Here is a 21,760-nt window from a genome sequence, read left to right on the forward strand (position 1 = left end):
CATTCTCTCTTCTTTTTTTTTTTTTTTTTTTACTCAAAATCATCACACACAAGCTGATAAACAAGAATAAAACTTTTGACCTTCAGTACAGAAAGCTCAATAAAAAATTAAAAAGCCAGAAAAACAATACTGAATGCATCAGCAGGATGCATCTAATCAGTGGCTTTGTAGCCCCTTAAGGCTGTAAGCACAGTAAAGTTTATAATCCAAAGCAAACAGACACTACAGCTCTGAGCTTGTACAGGAATGCATGAATTCACTAAAGTACATGAGAGTAAAGCTATGCCACGGGGGGTGGGGTTGGGGGTTGCCTCAGGGGTCTACTAGACGCTGTGCGTCATGCTGGAATTGCAGTCTGATGAAATGTGATATTCATGAACTGCATATGGAAAAAACTAAGTCATAAGCTTATAAAATATTTCTATTCTCAAGTGGGTGATATAGAGAAAACTGAATGCAAACATGGATGGTATTTGAGAACAATGTGTATTCAATTAAAAAAAAGATTTCACACTGGGTGGGGTAATAGTGGGGTAATAGATCTTTCTGGATAAAAAAAAAAAATCTAAAGCAGAAATGTAAAGGGTAATGTTTGGCATAGATATATTTTATAAATGTTATTTTCACATTTTTTTTTTAATAAAAGGTTGGCTTTCAGACTAAAATTTCCCTTAGAAGTCAACAGATTAATCGGTTTTTACCGAATCGGCACTGATCATTGACTGTTGGAACTATCGCTATTCGCAAAAAAATAAATCATATCGGTAGTTTTTCCGGCTTCCATTGTGATTACAAGCGCGGCCTCTAGTGGCGAATCGCTGATGCCACGTGCTGTAAGTTTTTACACGTGAGACGACGCGCTGCACGGAGAACGCAAAATTATTAGTTATTAAAAATTTATTAATTATATAATTATATTATATATATATATATATATATATATATATATATATATATATATATATATATATATATATATAGTTAGTTAGTTAGTAAATGTTTTGATTTATAGCAATGTATATAAAATAATTTCATTATGATAATTATAATGCTCTTTCAATAAGCTATATATCTCTTTAAAAGTAATGCTTAGTATTAAAGAAAGAAAAAATTATGTGGCCCACACAGAAAAGAGGTTGGGGACCCTTGCTCTAATCTAAGAGCCAACGTGGGTGCACTGTGCAGTTTCATTTCATTGTAAATATTATTTGCCGTTTTATTAACTGTCAATTTTATTCCTTAATTGCTAATAATAATAACAGCAGTTCTACTTATGAGTGGAATTGAGTTTATTACTGAAAATAAATCATGTATCATATTATACTGTAGCAACATCACACCACCTGGTGGCATGTTTCTGCCATCGTTCAATTTCGCAGAAATCCTTCTTCAGATTCTCACTGTCTGGCTTGAGCATCACAGCACTTAATCAAAGAACGAGCTCTTTGTTTTGCTGCTTCACTGAACATTAAAAATCGCCTTATCTTAAAAAAAAAAAAAAAAAAAAAAAAAAAAAAAAAAAAAAAAAAAAAAAAAAAAAAAAAAAATCCGGGTTTTGCTGACAAGTTTGTGTTTTTCTTACTGCCACATGCGGCTGCCGCAATAAAGCACACTGTTAATACCAGAGTTAAAAGCAAAACTGTACATTACATTTTTACTGTAGACTACAGTTAAATACTTCTTGGCAGGCTTTGCCTCAATTTATTACTATTGCAACTGTCTTGAGGTATAGATATTCAGAGCCTCTGATGATCTTCAGGCATGATGATTAGATTCTTCAAATCATGAACCCTGTGTGCAGAAACAAATTTAAACATTCTTAAATATATATATATAAGATTACCATTTTTAAAAAGTATTTGCACCTTTTCCATTTTTATATATTTAATATTATAAAAATATTTCTATATTTAATTTTAACCCAACAAAACAAAACAAGTTGTTCAATGTTCGAGCGAACTCTAGGTGCGACTTATTCTTGGCGCTTCTCAGTAGTGGTTGAAGTGACTGTGACTTTCTGAAGAGGTTGTTGAGGTCTAGAAAGCACTGAAAAAGTGCTTTACGTCTGGGTTGTATTTGGTGTCTTGTTCACTTGTCTTCTGACTGACAGTTCAGTTTTAGTAAAATGGACTCATTAGTATTATTTGTGTTGTGTCATGTTTCTTTCTATTTTTTAGATAGAAAAACATTTTTCCCAATTGGTTTCTTACATTTTATATATATATATATATATATATATATATATATATATATATATATATATATATATATATATATATATATATATATAAAATACAAAATAAAAAAAAAGTACTCAGGGAACCTACATGCCTTCCCAGCAGCAGCACTAGCTGAATCAGCAGTTTTATTTTTTGCCCTCTAAAAAAAAAGTGATATTCACTTTGAAAATCACTGGGAATTGAAACCAGCTGTTATTGAATTCATTAAAAAATGAACCCAGTTTTACATCAATAATGCATTTAGTGCAATTCGGGTCCTCACACAAAGTCATTTTACATTTGTAGATTATGATGACACCAGAACACTTCGTTTTACCATTATGTCTGACTTCAAACAACAGCATGAGATTTACTTAAGGGGGGCATTTATTTTTCTAAGACACTGCACACTTGATCCTTAAAAATGAAGTAATATAAAAGCTGAACAGAAATACTTTTATACATTTAAAAATATTTAAAATGGTTTGTTTAGATGTATTTATTGTGTTTCATATAATACTACTCAAAAGCTTGTCAGCAATATAGATGTGCACATACATAGAATATCGTCTGATAAGGCAAATTAATGAAAGATAAAAAAAAATAAAATTCTAATTAAAAACACCCCCCCCCGCCTAATCACAGCTGAAATGTGACTTAAAACCTTTATAATTCTAATTACCGATTAAATAATTGTCCATGCTGATGAAAAGAGAGGATGACTAACCTTAAACAGAACGACCAGTAAAGCGATGAGCAGACCCAATGCCAGCACGGTGGAGATGACAGCCAAGGCGCAGGTGAGATGGGCACAGCTGCATAAGCGACTCAGCATGAAGAACCGGGCCTTCTGCAGACGGGACTCTGTTTGTGGAGGGTAGCGTGCTTTGTTCAGACCTTCCATGCCCAGAGACTTGATGACGCAGGCACGTTTGTGACTAAGCTGGTCAAATGTGTGCTTGCCATGGTACATGCCCATCCCACTGTTACCTGGGAGAGAGATTGAGAGAATTCTTTTAGGAAATGTTAAAATTTGTGAAACTGAATTTAAACTAAAAAAAAAAAAATTAAAAAAAAAAATTATGGACTCTGGTTTGTGCAAAAAACTGCACTTTTGCACTTGTGTTATATATGATATGTATTTGATAAGCTTGTAGACAGTGACATAACTGGTACTATAAACATTTTCTCAACATAAAAACTCATTACATTAAAGTACACATCAGATGCAATAGACCTTTTTGTTGCTTTGCTGCACTTATAAGAATTAGAGAAAAACAGCTTTGCTCACTCAGATTAGACATCTTAAACGTTTGCAACATTGATTTTGGGCTTATTTAAATAATAACAACCAGTAAAATATTATGTGCTATTTAATAGCTATATAAAGTACAAACGTTAAAATTTCATAGCCTGTGCAGAGCGATCAAGATTAATAACTCATTCATTTATGACCATATATATATATATATATATATATAATCATGTTTATTCATTTTCTAAGCCACGATAATGAATACATAATGAAAATATAGCATCAACATTCAACAAATTTTTGCATAGATATGTCTTTTTGGATTTTTGTCGATTGTTTCTAAAAGAATGAGCTCATATATGTACATTGCTCAGGCTTGTGCACGTTGATTAACTTTAATGCACAAATAACAAGCTTGGATTTCAGGTTGTTAAGAAGTTTTATATAAGGATTCTCACTATCTGGTATACGCTGATTAGTGGATTATACTCGCCCCAGCGCGTCAGTAAAAACACGATACAGGATTCTGAACACTCTACTTTACTGGGTATAGAAATGATTTTATATGAGGTGATTCTTGCTGTCTAGGGTTGCGGCTGTTCAATGGGTTGCGTGATGCAGAATGCCTGCCGCGGCTCCGTGTTCTGGCCTTTTATACTCTTGGTGGAGGACGGTGTGCTGTGATGCCACGGGTAGTTTGTCATTGCTTGGTAAACTGTATATCTGCCTCTAGTGGTAAAGCATGGAATTACAACTAAATAGGAATCCTCTCTTACACAGGTCGACTTACCTACACCCCCGAAGGGTAAGGAGCTTACTGTGTAGTGGATCATTACATCATTAACCACCACTCCTCCACTAGTTGTCTCACCTAGCATTCGTTTGATCACCTGCAAAGTAAGAAAAAGAAATAAAAAGCTTTTCCAACTCATTATTCCCTGATACGAGAACAACCACCAGCAAATAGAAGTATAAAAAAAACTCTTACTACCGGAAATACTTTGTATTATACAATATTATCAGCAGCTCCATAATAATACCTTCTTATCGGAAGAAAAGACGTAAAGAGCCAAGGGTTTTTCTCTTTCATTAATGAAACGAATCGCCTCATTGACATCATTGACACTGACGATTGGAAGCACAGGACCAAAGATCTCTTCCTGCATTATCCTGGCGTGAGGCAAAACATCCTTCAGAACGGTAGGAGCTGACAGAAATCAGGAAACACACATATACACTAAATACTGTACACACGTCCATCAAGAACAATCTACTAATTGCACTTTATATTTCATCACTAGTCATTCTCATACCAATATAACACTGTGATTTATCACTCTCTCCCCCCACAGCCACGCTGCATCCCTCCATCAGGGTCAGCACACGCTCAAAGTGATTCTGGTTGATGATGCGGCCGTAATCTGGAGAGCTTTCAGGGTTCTCACCATAGAACTCCTAAAGATAGCACAGACACTGGATCATTTACAAATATTTTTTATTCATGTGTACTATTCCAATATGAATAATAATATGATATAGAAAAAAGAAATAAAGGGCAAACCTGTAATGTCTGTCGAATCTCCTCAATCAGTCGGTTTTGGATGCTTGTGTTGCAGAGGATGTAGTCTGGTGCTATGCATGTCTGCCCACAATTTGAAAACTTCCCCCAGGTGATTCGACTGAAGAACAGAAACAGACAATATTAAGCAAATAGGGAAAGTAGAAAGAGCAACAAACAGGTGCAGATCTAACCACAGAATCACTTCAAAGAAAAAGTTAATTAAAAAATAATATTTTAAAGATATTGACAATATAATGTTAATGTTATAAAGTTGGTAAAGACCAAAATCTTCGGTCTTAATTCTATCTTGACTAGCTGCGCACACACATATTTATGCTTTACAGATAAAACTGCCTCTGTCTATCTGAATGAGTCTTTTGTCTAATCTATATCTATACCCTAATATACAGTTCCAAAAACAATCAGGATTTCATTTATTCATATTCAGAAGCCAGTTTATCCTGATAAGGGGTGCTGTTGATTTGGAAACTATCCCAGGGAACACGAGTTGGAAATAAACCCTTGATCGGATCCTAGCCCATGGCAGGACACCATGCACATACACACAAGCACACACTCATTCACACACACACACACACACTAGGAGGCTGATGAAACTGGATAAAAGAATATTTTTGGAAGGTGGAAGAAAACCCAAACAGACGCAGAGAAAACCTGCACAGAAATTCTGTATAGCTGAACGGGGAGCCTAGAACTGTGAAGCAGCACCCTGTAACAGTATATATAGTATCCCACAAAAGTGAGTACACCCCTCACATTTCAGCAACCATTTTAGTATACCTTCTCCAGGGACAATCCAAAATTCAAAATATTTTAGTCAATGTGCAGCTTATATAGCAGTACAGATTTACTGACTTCTGAAAATAACTCAACATACAGGCATTATAGTCAAAATATCTGGCAACAAATGTGAGTACACCCTAAATGAACATGTCAAAATTGTGTCCAAAGTATCAACATTTTGTGTGAGCACCATTGTTATTAAGCACTGCCTTAATCTTAAAGTGCACAGGTTGTTCCTGGGATCCTCTTCATGACATCACGGAGCTGCTGGATGTTAGACACATGCCGCTTCTCAATCTTCAGTTTGAGGACGCCCCACAGGTGCTTAATAGGGTTCAGGTCTGAAGACAATATTGCCCATTTTCAGTCAATCAATCGATTTCCTGTCATTGCGAGGCTTTTTCAACCTTTTTCGATCTTTTCCTGGTTTTCACACTCCACAGATGTAGGCTAGTTTTGAAGCTAACAATGAAGTCAGAAGGCAATAAGAAGTGTGGGGTTAACGTGGATGAGACAGAGGGAGACAGCGATATAAACATGACTGAGAACCGAGACATTCCTGATCATCTCATCGTCATCTTTTCTCTGCTTGTATTCCATATAGTGGATGTTAAGCCTGAATACATTCATTGAGTAACAAAATAAAAAATTTGTTTTATATTTATATATTAATTAGGGCTGTCTAAATTAACGTGGTAATAACGTGTTAACGCAAATGTATTTTATTGGCACAAATTTGATTAATGCATGATTATAAATAACAAATAACATATAAATAAGTAAATATAAAAGAGGCGAAATTAAACGATACAAAGCCACAAACGTGTATTGAGGACGTCTTTTCTTTACTCAGATATAAAAAAAATTAATAAACTTACATTTTTTTAAATCAGTAAACATTTGTTTTACTGATTCGCCAAGTCTCAAATCAGCATCAAAATCTTCTATGATGCACACAATTAACCCTCTGGGTTCGACAAAACGTGCCGGCGTGTTTTGTGCCATTTTTTCCTCATAACGCCGAAACTTACTTAAATTAGCAATGCATCATTCGAATCTGTAAATAATCCTCTTTGATCTACTGAATTTGTATACACTCATTTTAACAAAAAAAGCTGTGCTTTTGTAAAATAAAGAAAACAGGCAAGGGGCGCTCTCTGCCGTCTCTCTTCACAGACACATAAATATAACAACCTGAATCTCAGATTCAGGCCTCACAGACATCATAAATATATGAATAGAAAGCTCACAATCAAACAATTCACATCGAAAACAAATATTCTCTGAAATTCGTATGAAAGTTAGAAGAGGCACAGTTTTTCAAATTATCTTATTAACCGTCCATTTGGAAACATAGGAAAGATTCCGTTTGGTGTCCTGATGAGTTATGTAATTTAAAAGACCATAATTACTTTAAAAACGTTTTCAAGAACATTTTGTCTTCATGCTCTATGTTGAGTTTGGTTTCACTAATAATAAACATACATTTGCAAAAACATCCAGATTTCTCCACGCCCATGTTGATTAAAGTATTAAAAAACTTGAAACGTATTAATTTAAGGTACATTTAGAACAAATAAAAATTTATAATTGAATTGTGATTAATCGTGAGTTAACTTGTGACAATCATGCGATTAATCATGACTAAATAGTTTAATCGATTGACAGCCCTAATATTAATATGATGTGAGGTCCAGTTACCAGCGCGACACAAACAGGTAGTAGTAATGGCTTTTTTTTTTTTTTTACTTAAGTACATGTCAGAGCCAAAACTTCTTTACTTTAACTTGAGTGAAAAAGTGTCGTCAGTACTTCAGCTTTTACCAGAGTCTTTGAAAACAAGAGTATCTGTACTTCTACTTAAGGGAAGGATGTGTTTACTTTTGCCACCTCTGGTTTGGAGTTCGTCACAGTTTCTGAAATGAGGGCATCATGTTCTGCTTCAGAACGTCACAGTAAATGTTGGAATCCATGTTTCTCTAAATGAACTGCAGCTCCCCAGTACCAGCAGCACTCATGCAGCCCCAGACCATGATGTTACCACCACCATGCTTGACTGTAGGCAAGACACAATTTTCTTGGTACTCTTTACCAGTGAATCACCACACATGCTGGACAACATCTGAGCCAAACAGTTTATCTTAGTCTCATCAGACCACAGGACATGGTGCCAGTATTTTATGCTCTTGGACAGGTTGTCTTTAGAAAAATGATTGCAGGCTTTCTTGTGAACCAGCTTCAGAAGAGGCTTCCTTCTGGGACGACGGCCATGCAAACCGACATGTTGCAGTGTGCGGCGTATGGCCTGAGCACTGACAAGCTTCTGCAGCCTCTAAAACAATGCTGGCAGCACTCATGCATCTGCTTTTTTAAAGCCAGCTTCTGCACCTGACGCACAGCACGAGGAACTTCTACGAGCAACCATTTCGAGGCCTGTTCGGAATGGAACCCGTCTTGGAAAACCTCTGAATGACCCTGACCACTGCACTGTAACTCAGTTTCAGGGTGCTACTGATATTCTTATAGCTGAGGCCTTTGTTATAGTATCTCTGTGGAGAGCAACAATTCTAATTCTCAAATCTTTAGAGAGTCTTTGCCACGAGGTGCCTGTGCTGCACATTGAATACTCTAAAATATATCCAAGTTTTATTTCTATAGTATTGAACCTTGAGAAGATAGGGAGAAAAAACCTAGAAAAACTAAAACAGTTGCTGAAATGTGAGGGGTGTACTCACTTTTGTCAGATACTGTATATATAGTATCACTGCCTACAGCTTTTGAAGCACTATGGTTACACGGCTGATTAAGGCCATTTGTCTGAAAGGAGCTCTTTCATTTGAAACCTAATTTGCTCCTCTTAACTTTAACTACATCCACTAAACAGTATACAGGCCACTTTATTAGTCTATTGGTGCACATTGAAGGTTAGAGACTACAGTTCATTTTTTACATGCACCCTGGATCATAGTAATCCTGAAACTGTGTACTAATGTTGAAACGTTAAAATCCATATTCCTGGAACATGTCTCGCCATGATCGAACCAACCGCTGAACCAGGTTAGTGATGACAAAAAGAGGGGATGGGCCGAACTGTATACAGCAACAGATGGGCAACAAGCAAATGAGCAAGTTGCTGCAATTCAATCACATGAACTTGCAAAGAGCGCATTACCGGCAAGCAACAGCAAGGTCACAGTTCTGATCAACGTAGCAGGGACTTTTCCCCCCCAGCTCCAGAGTGACTGGTGTGAGATGCCGTGCAGCTGCTTCCATAACCAGTTTCCCCACCGTGCTGCTTCCTGTATAGAAGACGTGATCGAACCGTTGCTTCAGCAACTCCTGGGTTTCAGGAACTCCTCCAGTCACCACATGGTACATCTCCTATAAGATTGAAACAGCTTTATGTTGTGTGTTGTAGCTCTATGTTGTTTAGTGTAGCACCAGGGTTCTGGAGGAACGTCGTCTCGTTTTTACTGTGTACTGTGTACCACTGTGTATAGTAGAAATGATAATAAAAGCCTCTTGACTAGCAAAGTTCATAACTAAAACCGGACTACAAATATAAACATCAAGGAAGATCCTGATTTTGGCTAAATTATCCAGGTAAACAATTATGTGCTAATGCTAGACAATCTCTGTTTTCCAAAAGTAGTTAGAATAATTACCATAGTAATAACGCAGGAAGATCACAAGTTTGAGAAAGTCAGGTGAGGTCCAGAAGATGTTAAGGCTATTAATATTTTTTTTCACAGTTACAAATCAAAGAGAACATTTTAGCAACAGTGTTACTACGGTAAATTTAGCAACTTTAGCAAAAAGCTATTTTCATGAATATAAAAATTAAGTATAATAAAAATATGAAAGCTTCTCATGTGAGGATTAAATGTAAAGAAGGGACTTCTAGTTCCAACACATTCACCTGTAATAGAATCTAGAAATCATTGTGAACAAGCTCGCCAGCAAACTGACTCGATTTAAAGTAAGTCTTTGGGATCTACTTTAGTTCACAAAAATAAACCAAGAATTTAGGTGTATTTGGTCTGAAATCTGAGTTATTTGACATTTTTTTCTTTTCTAATAAAACCGTTGTATAAAATCAAAAGCACACTTTCACTAAAGAAAAAGCTCACAGACCTGATCCAAATACTGAGGAAGCAGTTCTTTTATTAGGCTGGCTGAATTCTTACTCAGTTCTGAAGGCTTCACCACAGCAGCATTGCCTTTGAAGAGAAGTTTCAGAGGTCATTGAAACATGAACAAGATCTACTCTGAATGTGAGAGTAATTTACAGAATTTCACAGTTCAGTGCAAAGAAAAAAAGACATTTCTTAGTTTGAGAAACCCTGTTCTAAGTTTTTATTAACCTCTAAAGTCCCAATTTTTAAACATAATTAACATACATACTGTATCTGTAGTAAGTCGCATGACAGCCCCTAAGCTTTATCTGTTGTACCTGCTGCAATTGCTCCAATCAGCGGCCCCAAAGTAAGACTCCATGGATAGTTCCAGGCTCCAATGATCAGCACCACACCCAAAGGTTCAGCTTTAATAAAAACATCGTCAGTCAGGGTGATGAGGCTTTTTTGAACAGGCTGAGGTCTTGTCCAGTCACTGAGTTCACGTACAGCCAGCTTGATTTCATTCTCAAGTCCGATGAGCTCCAAAAGTGGTGTGTTGAACACACTCTGCAGCCAAAAGAACAGCAAATAATGTATTTGTTTCATTGAAAATATTTACTGGTATGCAATTTGCAAAATATTTCCTTTCATATAAGATGCATTACTACATTAGCCATGCTTTTCCTCATATCATCTCAGGGAAGTTTTTGCCACTGTCACCAAATGCTTGTTCATTAGGGATAAATTGATGTTGACTGATTTATAAATGTAAAATGTATAGTTCTGTAAAGCTGCTCGGGAAAAAAAATGTCCAATGTTAAAAGAACTATACAAATAAAATACAATTCAATTGATTGACTACGCATTTACGAAATGAGCAGTTACTTTACAATGTAAAAAAATAAAAAATAAAAAATAAATAAAAAAGGGTGGTAGCATGAACTCCAAAAAAACAATGTATTCTATGCAAAATATTTGTTGGCAATACAGTAAAAGAAGTCATGTTTAAGGTAAATGTTATTCATTAAATTATTATTCACATCAAGAGAAATGCATTAGTTTGTGTAGCTAATTTATGCTTAAGCTTATTTGATGGCCATGATATATATTTCAAGGATTAGTTTAAGTTTTAATAATCAGAATTTGTGATAGAAGAGTATCTGCAAGAGTGAAATGAAAAGTTTATAGTACTGGGGTAAGACCTGCGATGTTGTATGGATTAGAGACAGTGGCATTGAGTAAAAGACAGAAGGTGAAGCTGGAGGTAGCAGAGCTGAAGATGTTGAGATTTTCATTGGGAGTGATGAGGATGGACAGGATTAGAAACGAGTTTATTAGAGGAACAGCGCATGTAGGACGTTTTGGAGACAAAGTGAGGGAGGCTCAATTGAGATGGTTTGGAAATGTGCAGAGGAGGAACATGGGGTATATAAGTAGGAGAATGCTGAGAATGGAGCCACCAGGAAGAAGGAAAAGAGGAAGACCAAGGAGTAGGTTTATGGATGTGGTGAGGGAAGACATGCAGGTAGTTGGTTTGAAAAAGGCAGATGTAGAGGACAGGGAAAGTGGAGACGGATGATGCACTGTGGCGCCCCCTAATGGGAGAAGCCGAAAGAAGCAGAAGGAGAAGACTTTATAAAGTGCATATGAAAAGTAAGGTAAAAGCATCAAGCTAGTGGTAAAGGAATGCATTTAAAATATTAAATATTTGTTGGTACTTGTATCACAGAGCAGCTCTTACCCTGTGCAGGTCTTGTGTAAGAGCAGCACTGATGTCCGCCTGTCTCTCTCTGATGAGCCGCAGTAAAGCTCGGAGCTGGTCAACTCTGTACTGCAAGACTCGGGACCTTCCAGTGTTAAATGCTCTCCTGGCTTTATCCACCACCTGTTTCTCCATTTCTTTTTCTCCTAATGACATATTAGTCAACAAAAAGAGCCTGTAAAATTAAGCATTGCTGGTTCCCAACACGCCCAGGGTGCTAGTAAACAAACTCCAGAGTGGCTAGTTCTTTTTGCTCATAACGCCGCTGTAGCGTATATTTTACTCGCATATCAAACACCAAACGAATACGACATGCCATAATGTGACATCATGTATCTAAAATTGTAATTTAAAAATAATTTGCATCTTCGTTAAATAACAACGTCAAAGTACGTTACTTTACCCCAGGCTAGCATGTGTCACTATTTGGTCTCCAGTCAGCTGATGCATTCAGCCATCTACAACCAGCTGTTTAAATTCTGCTTAAATAAACCAAACTTCCTTAAAATAAAAGAAATTAATAATGGAAAAAAATGGGGTGATAGACAGAGCTACAAACACTGGCTCAAAAAGGGAAGCTCTATATAGCAGTATTTATTGTGGGCTGAACAGAGGGGAGGTGCGTCTCATATAAAGCCCTTACTCAACACTACAATCACACTGTTCACAGCTACAAACCTACAACAAGCCTAACAAAAACTCCATTACTAAAGAGAAAACTTTACACTTTGTGTGATATCGTTATACAAATAAAAAATAAATCTTAAGTTTATAACATAACCATCAGTGCACCAAGTACCAGATGCATAGTGAATCACCGTTCACACTTCAAAAGTCCAAAGTAACACACTGGAAGACTTAGATAAATTATTAAACCACCTATTATATAACCCTCATTATATATTTAATAATAATATTCCATCCATACATTCTTTACGAGCCATTCAAGTGTAAAATTAGACATAACACATGCTTACATTAAGTAAAGAGTACATTATTTTTACAACTGACATCAAATTTGTAAATACAGTTTTATTTTATTTTCTGAAGCATTTTGACCCACAAAGAAAGGATAATAGACATATTACAAAAAAGATATGCTGAAAATGTGTCATTAACTTCCCCAATAACTACCAAAATATATTTAATATCAAATACACAGATCTGTTCTTCTATTTTTGAAAAGATATATGAAAAAAAAAATGCATTCTAGCTACAAGATACATAAAATGAAATACATTTATAGCATAAGGTATGCAATGATCTTATCCCCTCTTGAGCAGATAAGGTTTGAGGGGACTTTCTTAGGGCACAACAGTGGTTATGGAATTTTAATTTACGACCTTTTCATTCAAAGTCCAACACCTTAACAAGTGAGTTTCCACGTCCCAAATATAGTGTTTAATTGTATAATTAGGGTATCTAATAGAGGTAAATGTCAGTAAAATAAAGTCTATGTTTCTACCTTAATGTAATGCATGATTGCTCTTTCAAGTTTTTTAAAATTAATTATTACTTTTAACAAGGTGAAGATTTATTTCAGCTTTGCTCTTTATTATTGATTTCACAGTAATAAGACAAAGTTTCTGAAGAAGCCTGGATGGGACTGCTGGTGCTCCTCTCATCCACCTTATCGCAAGAACCTCTGCAAAACACATAACAATGCAATCACACAATTAATACACTGTTTATTGAGAAATAATGGTTTCACTGTTTTTCCCATCCCACCCCCAACAAGGTAATTACAGCATCAGACTTTTTTTGGCCATGTAAGAGAAAACTCTTGCCTAGAGAGTAATTTTCCTATTGTTCATTCTCTTATGTTGGTTTAGTTAAGGAAGGGGGGGCAGTTCATTGAATCTCTTTCAAATGGACAGAGACTTATTGTGTAGAACTTTCACATGTGGTTGCTCACTCGGTAAGAGATTTCTCCAAAGAAGATTTCTGTTTCAAGAAAATAGGATGCAAAGCATCAGGGAATGTCTTTTGTTTGAAAATCCACAGGGGTGCAAGGAATATTTAAAATAAGCCTAAATCTGACATCAAATTACTTTGTAAGCAATTTACAGGTCATCCGTTAAGTATGTATACAGCCTTATTCCAAAATGGATTCAGTTCATTATTTTCCTCAAAATTCTACAAACAATACCCCATAATGACAACGTAAAAGAATTTAGTTTAATATCTGTGCAAATTGATTAACAATAAAACATTTTATAAAAGAATATAAAAAAAAATTCACATGTACATAAATATTCACAGCCTTTGCTCAATACTTTGTTGAAGCACATCTGGCACCAATTACAGTCTTTTTGAGTATGATGCAACAAGCTTGGCACACATTTATTTTTTCTTTGCAGAACCTCTCAAGCTCCATCAGGTTGGATGGGAAGTGTCAGTGCACAGCCATTTTTTAAGATCTCTCAAGAGATGTTTAATCAGGTTCAAGCCTGTGCTTGAACTTGTCCCGTAGCCACTCCTTTGTTACCTTGAACTGTCGCCCCAGTCTGAGGTTTATAGCGCTCTGAAGTAGGTTTTTATAAAGGATGTCCCTGTACATTGCTGCATTGATCTTTCCCTCAATCCTGACTAGTCTCTAGCAAAACCTGACTAGATTACTGCTGCTGAAAAACATCCCCACAGCATGATGCTGCCACCACCATGCTTCACTGTAGGGAAGGTATTGGCCAGGTGATGAGCGGTGCCTGGTTTCCTCCAGACATGACGGTTGCCATTCAGGCCAAAGAGGTCAGTATTCGTTTCTTATGGTCTGAGAGTCCTTCAGGTGCCTTTAGGAAAACTCCTGGCTTTCATCTGGCCACTCTACCATACAGGCCTGATTAATGGAATGCTGCAGAAAAGATTGTTCTTCTGGAAGGTTCTCTCTCCACAGAGAAACACTGGAGCTCTTTAGGAGTGACCATCGAGTTCTTTGTCACCTCCTTGACTAAGGCCCTTCTCCCCTGATTGCTCAGTTTGGCTGGGCGGATTGCTCTAGAAAGAGGCCTGGTGGTTCAAATTTCGGAGGCCGCTGTGCTTATTGGGACCTTCAATGCTGCAGAAATTTTTCTGTACCCTTTCCCAGATCTGTGCCTCAATACAATCCTGTCTCGGAGGTTGGCAGACAATTCTTTTGACTTTATGGCTTGGTTTGTGCTCTGACATGCAACTGTTAACTGTGGAAACTTATATATCATTGTATATATACTAATTATGTCCAATAAACTGAATTTACCACAGGTGGACTCCAATCAATTTGTAGAAAAAGCTTGGATGATCAGTGGAAACAGGCTGCACCTGAGCTCAATTTTGAGCAAAGGCTGTAAACACTTAAGTACATGTGATTTTATATTATTTTTTACTTTGAATAAATTTGAATTATGTTCTTATACATATTCACATGTATACAGCATGATTTCTTAGGCTAATAAGTAAGCTGCAAACACGAAGCAAAAACAGTAAGGACCAAACTGTAGTTTTATTAGTCCTCACAGCAATCTGGTCTTCAGAACTTTATCTCAACTACAGATCTCCCACTAACATAACATCTGCAGATATTTGTATTTCCTGTAGGCACAAAAGCAAGTGTAAAGAAAGAAGGTAAAGCATACCTGCACTACAAAAGCAGCCAGCGCTGCGAACATAGCAACTTGCACCAACTGTCTCCAGCGTTTCACGTTCACCTGCTTGATGAAGAGTATTCGTGCCCAGCGGAGTTTCTTTGCTGTGTGAGGTGGGTAGCGGATCAGGTTGAACTTTTCCATGTTCAGATTTTTAATGAGGCAGCTGCGCAAGTGACTCAACTGATCAAATGTGTATTTTCCATGGTAGCAACCTGTTCCACTGTTACCTGTTGGGTTTAAGGATTTTTCCAGAAAAAAATAATCTTTTTCTTTTTTTCTTTTTTTTAAACTATGGTTAAATAGTGCATAGTTCTGAATACTTACCAACACCACCAAAAGGCAAGTCACTGATAGTATAGTGAACAAGGCAATCGTTGGCTAACAGAGCTCCACTGGATGTTTCCAGCATTATCTTCTTTATTACCTTGAAAATTAAATGTCAACGATAAGCCTAAAGCAGAGAGTATATAAATAACTGTGCTACTTACTTGGTTCACTTACCTTCTTACTGGAAGAAAAGACATATATCGCTAAAGGCTTTTCTCTTTCATTAATGAACTGGATGGCCTCGTTCAGTCCGTTTACAGGGACGATAGGCAGTATAGGCCCAAAGATCTCCTCCTGCATCACCTTTGCTTCTGGGGTTACATCTCTCAGGACCGTGGGAGCTGAGGTGCAAACTTAAATTGAGTACATTGTAGCAATGTTAAAAACTGACTAGTTTCTCTGCAATCATTTATTTGTACATCACCAATGTAACTTTGGGATTCATCATGTCCTCCTCCTATAGCCACTGTGCTACCCTCCATGAGAGCCATTATCCTCTTGAAATGCCGCTGGTTGATGATGCGTCCATAGTCTCTGAAGGTCTTAGGATCGTTTGTATAAAATTCCTGCCACAGAAATGTTTCCAATGTCAGAAGCAGACAAACCATAAATCTAAAAGGCCAGTGTGCTTTTCAAGTACAGTTTAAGCTCCCTAGAAACCAAAATGATTCAGGGAAAAGCTAATACATACAAGTATATCTGCATTATCCTCTTCTAAGTTTTTCATTATCACATTGTGGTTTTCTGATCAACCAAAATTCAACATGTGGCTGGATAACATTAAGCTGTGGTGTTCTCACACATTTCAAAGATTTCATTTGATTCCTGCTATCATCCTTATTTTCTCTTTATTTGTTTAACTTGGAGGAAAGAGCTACCGGTATATAACATTTTTGTACTGCAATTTATTTTGCTTAGATTCATTCTCATGCTTGTTTTCATCCTTCCTAGGTTCTCTCACCACACCCTATTGCTACGTTCCCTCTACTGGCTTCCTTTAGCTGCCTGCACCAGATTTACAACACTATTGCTTTCCTATACAGCCAAAAACAGATTAGCACCCCCCCTACCTCTCAACACTTATCTCACCCTGCACTATATAACACTCCATCCAATCCACAACCACTGCTCGACTGGTCCCACCATCTCTCAGGGTGCAAGGAAGACATGGTGTTGTAATGAACTTCCACTTGATGTCCACACAACCAAATCACTAGTAGTCTTTCAGCATCTAACTTTTGGGAAGGTTTCTAAATAATCACTTCTTTAAAAGAAAATGCTTTTCTTACTATTTTTCTCCCATAAGAGTTTTAGACTGATTGTTTTCTACCATGACTGATGGTAGTGTGTGTCCTCATAAACCAGTATTGGAATGTATTTATTATTACCCTGATAAAGCCCTCTCCCAAATGTCATAAAAGTAAATGGAAGCGTAAGTTCTGTAGCTGCTGAAAGGTAATGATATTCATTATGATTTAACCTACATTATGAAATGAATGAAAACTTTTGGTCTGCAAAAGTCAATAAGAACGAATGGGATGAATGGAAAGAGTCGTGTCTTCCAAACAGAAACTAACAGTTATCTTTACAAATATACCTTATGGACTTACCTGAATGCATTTCCTAATCTCCTCCACCACTTTGTCTTGGATGCTAGGTTCACAAAGAAGATAATCAGGGGCTATGCAGGTCTGACCGCAGTTAACATACTTCCCCCATGTGATGCGGCTGAGAACGTGGAAACATAAAGCATGTATGAGAAGCACAGCAAACAGAGTGCTGTTGAATGCATCACTCGTCATTTGTGATATAATTCATCTTCGAGCAACAGCTACCAATTAGGTTAAAGCATCACTTCACGAGACTGCATTTAGTTGTTGAGTGCTTCTGCCTCTTTTTACTCTTTATCAGAGGCTAGGAAATTCAATTTCCTCCTTTACTGGGGTGCCGGTGTTTATCATTTAATTTATTAGTGATGGCGCACTCCACAGTAATGGGTAAAGGCTTTAATGAAAGTCTACACTCAAGGGTTCAAGATGTGTTTTTCAATTTTTTGATTTTTGTTCTTGTTTTTCACCAAATCTACCAAATTTTATTATTGTATTGTAGCAGAATTTGGTGTGTGCCAAATGTATTGTAGAGGGGTGTGAATTGTCTGCCCAGCATGGGGCTTTCTATAGTCCAGGGGGCTTCCAATCACCCCATCGTTCACCAGAGGCTTTCCACACACACGCACAAACTTTTTAAATACAGAAAGCCAACATTGTCCTATGATGTCCTATATAAGCTTTGTTGTTGTGAAAAATGAGATAACAGACACCTATGATGGGCTAGTATCACTGTGTTATCACTGAGTGGAAAGAAAGTTACTGATCTCTTGACTATGGGTATTACTACAGAGTATTGCACCACCATATAGTAGTTTCTATATTTTTGTTTATTCTAAATTTTACACTTTCTAAGTGCAAAAGCCTACATTATGTGAGTGCAACCTGTTTATTTTAAAATTGGGAATCACTAGCAATTTGACACTGATAGTGTAACAATAAGGACCTTTGTGTATTTACTTATCTCACTTATCAAAAACCTTGACCTGAAATCTTGATGACACACATTTTCCATGACTCCTCTATCACTAGAGATGTATAAAGCTCACCGGCAGGCTATACGAAGGTCACAATCTTTATCGATATAGCAGGGACTTTTCCCCCCAAGCTCCAGAGTAACTGGTGTGAGATGCCGTGCAGCTGCTTCCATAACCAGTTTCCCAACTGAGCTGTTTCCTGTGTAGAAGATGTGATCGAAACGCTGCTTCAGCAGCTCCTGGGTTTCAGGAACTCCGCCAGTCACCACAGGGTACATCTCCTACAAGCATTAATGCAGGATGTTTGTTCAAATCATGGAAATGTTTGTCCAAGCTTTATTTTACTTTATACAGTTCTGTACACAGTATGTATGAAGCGTGGTCCTTGAAGCACAATATTGTGAATAGAAAGTCTGATTTATTACCATTAATATTAATTATTCAAGATTTCAATTTCTAGGTCACTATTTAAATATGAGCGCAGATTTTCCTCATGCTTAATCTCTTCTACTGAAACCTGTTCAGATGACACACCGATGGTTTTGATCTAAATTGGTTCGTGAGCTTTTGCACAAAACAAAGCTTGAGTACACACTGTCAATAAGGCAAAACAGGGATATTCCTAAAACACGAAGCTCTGAAATTGATTTAAATATTTAAAAAAAGTACTACTCTTCGTATAATTTAAAATAGACATTTCAACATTTTCCCTAGTGCTGTCTGACATCTGTAGATTGGGTGCAGTGATGTTGACATGCAGGTCGTAATAATGCTCTATAACCGTTTACCGGGTCCAAGTACATGTGCAAGAGCTCCATGACCTTGGCGGTGTGAGAGCTGACCTCTGATGGCTTTACAACTGCTGCGTTACCTATAGAAAATACAATACAGATGTTTTTAAAGGGGATTCCAACTCATTAGTACAAAAGTTAAAGCAATGACTCAGATGCTTTACCAGCTGCAATAGCTCCTACTAGTGGCTGTAGCGTCACAGCTATCGGATAATTCCAAGCTCCGATAATAAGCACCACTCCGAGAGGTTCAGGCCGAATGTAAACCTCATCCGACATGGTGACAAGAGTTTTCGCCACAGGACGAGGAGCTGCCCACTCTGCCAGGTTGTTCAGAGCCAGCTCGATCTCTCCTTCAAGGCCGAAGATCTCATACAGCAGCGTTCCGTTCTCGCTCTACGCAAAGCACAAGAACACTTCAAGAAATATCCACTAAAGATTAATTGTCAGTTACAGTACAATTCACCTTGTACAGGTCTTTCTTGAGAGCATCAGTGATGTCTTTCTGTTTTTCTGAAATAAATCGCAGTAGGTTTTTCAGCTGTTGAACTCTGAAATCCAAGGGTTTCGATCTTCCTGCTTGAAAAGCTTCTCTGGCCTGCTGAACCACCAGCTGCTCTCGAGACATCTTTAAAAAACAGGAGTGATATCAAACTATGGATTAAACCATTTTAAATACATTTTAAATTGAGGTTAAAACGTAAAAAAATGTTTCCATTGGGTCTTTTGTTGGAAGTGATCTGTTGAGCACCAGCGGTTTTTCTGTAAAAAATATTTTTCTCCCCATAATTTACAGATGAGTTTTTTTTTAATTAAATATACCAAAGTTTTGGGACCAAACACCAGTATTTTTTTGCAAATGGAAAGACATAATCCATTTGAGAGTTTTGTAGTATTTTAAAGTCTGGTCAATGACCATCGGATTAGGCTTGAACAATCATGGTGACTTTGGCACCAGGTTTTATAGTCTTTTTTTTTAGACTTCTTTCATTTAAAATCCAACTAAGTTACTTACTTTAGTAACATTTACTTTTGTCGCTCAGTCCAAACATTTTTAATACTTATTGCAGCTATAAAATTTTTAAATATCTTATTCTTTCCTTTAAATGATACATTTAAATAGTTGAAACATTTCCTAGTTTCTTTTGTGACAATGATTTGCTAATCATTGTATTCTGGGTTTTTTTTTGTTTGTTTGTTTATATGTTACACAGTGTCACAAAAGCAACAGAGCTTTGTTTTGTCTGGATTCTTGATAGGAATATTTTGCAGAAATGCTTCTAAACACATGCAGTAGGATGTAAAGGTTAACTACATTTACCTTAATGAGCTCAGGTTTATCCTGTATCTATTTTCTTGTTAGCTTCTGTCGCTTATCACCGAGTAATACGTCCAATCAGTAACTTCTTCTTTTTTCAAATTTGCCCGAAGAATATGGTCATATTGACCACAGCGCTACCTGCTGGTTATTCCCTTACAGCAATAACACCCAAACCCCTGCTGGAGAGAAGTATAATAACAAAAACATTTATTCAATAAAATTAACAATGTGCTTTAAATATTTTTATTTTCTTTTACTGTACAAATACAATAAAGATAATAATAATAAAAAGGTTTTTCTAAAATAAAAATAAACAATGTGCATTAAATTACATTTTTATTTTACTGCACAAATACAATAAAAATCATTACAATAGAAGTTTTTCTAAAATAAAAATAAACAATGTGTTTTAAATTACATTTTGTATTTTACTGCAAAAATTCAATAAAAATTATTACAAAAATATATATATTTTTTTATTTTGGAAGATAGAAAACTTAAGTAAAAACTTACTGTGCTTTGGCAGCTGACAGCTGGTCAGATCAATATGAATTTATGAACTCTGGATCTTATAAAAAGGAATTATTTTGTAGAGCACTTTAACTGTGGTGCAATTGTTAAGGTTCTGGATTATTGATCATAAGGTTGGGGATTCAAACCTCAGCACTGCCAAACTGACACTATTGAGTCCTTGAGCAAGATGGAATAGGCGAAAATTAAAGTTTCTCGTTGGGATTAATAAAGTTCTTATAAAAAAAACGTGCAGGTTAGTCTATACACCAGTTGCTGCGGTATAACGATCCACCACAAGGTGGCGCACACAAAGCATTCTCCTGCTTTACTGTAAACTGCGTCTCGATATGAAGCAGCAGTCAATAGACCGTTTGTCAGATTCATTCACCCGCATCACCAATTCATACATCCATACAAGCTCACTATAAATTCAAAACCTGTTCTAGGGTCATATTTCAGATTTTAGAAACAGCTGTGCACCACTGAAATGCTAAAAAACATTCGCCATATAAATTTAAAAAATATAAAATATATAAAAATGTATTTTGATATCAGCTGTGTATATAAATAATATTTGCAGTGCCTAAAACACCGTGCACAGTTGTAATGGTGATGTTTTTCAAGCACTACTTACAACAACAAGAACAAGAACAGCAGCAGCAACAACAACAACAACAACAATAGTATTAGTCATAATATAATTATAATAATATTAATAATTAATATTTGGTAATAATAATGTATTTTCATATTAGTTGTGTATATCAAGTATATCTGCAGTCTTATAAACAACAAGACTACATAATAATAATAATCATCATCATCATCATCATCATAATAGTATTGCATCTTTGGTAATGAAAATGTATTTTGATATTAGGT

At 36.4% G+C, this 21,760-nt stretch overlaps 2 protein-coding genes across 3 annotated transcripts; both read right to left on the reverse strand.

The window, feature by feature from the left end:
- Nucleotides 1-1,271: 1,271 nt before the first annotated feature.
- Nucleotides 1,272-13,093, reverse strand: aldh3a1 (aldehyde dehydrogenase 3 family, member A1). Of its 2 annotated transcripts, none has more exons than XM_083549308.1 (11): nucleotides 12,123-13,093; nucleotides 11,699-11,865; nucleotides 10,293-10,524; nucleotides 9,974-10,059; nucleotides 9,012-9,220; nucleotides 5,036-5,153; nucleotides 4,788-4,929; nucleotides 4,515-4,681; nucleotides 4,265-4,364; nucleotides 2,947-3,209; nucleotides 1,272-1,791 (listed from the first exon to the last, which is right to left on the reverse strand). In XM_083549308.1, the coding sequence occupies exons 1-11, from the start codon at nucleotides 12,133-12,135 to the stop codon at nucleotides 1,783-1,785; spliced, it is 1,506 nt and encodes a 501-aa protein (XP_083405434.1). In that variant the 5' UTR covers nucleotides 12,136-13,093; the 3' UTR covers nucleotides 1,272-1,782. The 2 variants fall into 2 exon arrangements, with proteins under 2 accessions (XP_083405434.1, XP_083405433.1); XM_083549307.1 differs by having other exon boundaries at nucleotides 11,699-11,894.
- Nucleotides 13,094-13,227: 134 nt separating this feature from the next.
- aldh3a2a (aldehyde dehydrogenase 3 family, member A2a) lies at nucleotides 13,228-20,511 on the reverse strand. The gene is made up of 11 exons (XM_083549309.1): nucleotides 20,366-20,511; nucleotides 19,511-19,672; nucleotides 19,209-19,440; nucleotides 19,042-19,124; nucleotides 18,326-18,534; nucleotides 17,280-17,397; nucleotides 16,094-16,235; nucleotides 15,844-16,010; nucleotides 15,667-15,766; nucleotides 15,331-15,569; nucleotides 13,228-13,364 (listed from the first exon to the last, which is right to left on the reverse strand). Exons 2-11 carry the CDS (start codon nucleotides 19,670-19,672, stop codon nucleotides 13,350-13,352), a joined length of 1,467 nt encoding a protein of 488 aa, XP_083405435.1. The 5' UTR covers nucleotides 20,366-20,511; the 3' UTR covers nucleotides 13,228-13,349.
- Nucleotides 20,512-21,760: the final 1,249 nt, after the last annotated feature.

This window comes from Silurus aristotelis, assembly GCF_946808225.1.
Source record: "Silurus aristotelis genome assembly, chromosome: 8".
Taxonomy (NCBI): domain Eukaryota; kingdom Metazoa; phylum Chordata; class Actinopteri; order Siluriformes; family Siluridae; genus Silurus; species Silurus aristotelis.

Bases quoted from the DNA above. Each gene is read 5' to 3' on its own strand.
- aldh3a1 (XM_083549307.1), bottom strand. From the start codon at position 12,169: ATGCATCAGCTGACTGGAGACCAAATAGTGACACATGCTAGCCTGGG. The intron at 10,060-10,292 runs GTACAACAGATA...TTCTCTTCAAAG, and splicing joins GATTGGAGCAATTGCAGCAG to GCAATGCTGCTGTGGTGAAG. The intron at 4,682-4,787 runs GTATGAGAATGA...GATTTCTGTCAG, and splicing joins TAAATCACAGTGTTATATTG to CTCCTACCGTTCTGAAGGAT.
- aldh3a2a (XM_083549309.1), bottom strand. From the start codon at position 19,672: ATGTCTCGAGAGCAGCTGGTGGTTCAGCAGGCCAGAGAAGCTTTTCAA. The intron at 18,535-19,041 runs GTAAACGGTTAT...TAATGCTTGTAG, and splicing joins TGCACATGTACTTGGACCCG to GAGATGTACCCTGTGGTGAC. The intron at 15,570-15,666 runs GTAAGTATTCAG...TAAACCCAACAG, and splicing joins CTTGCCTTTTGGTGGTGTTG to GTAACAGTGGAACAGGTTGC.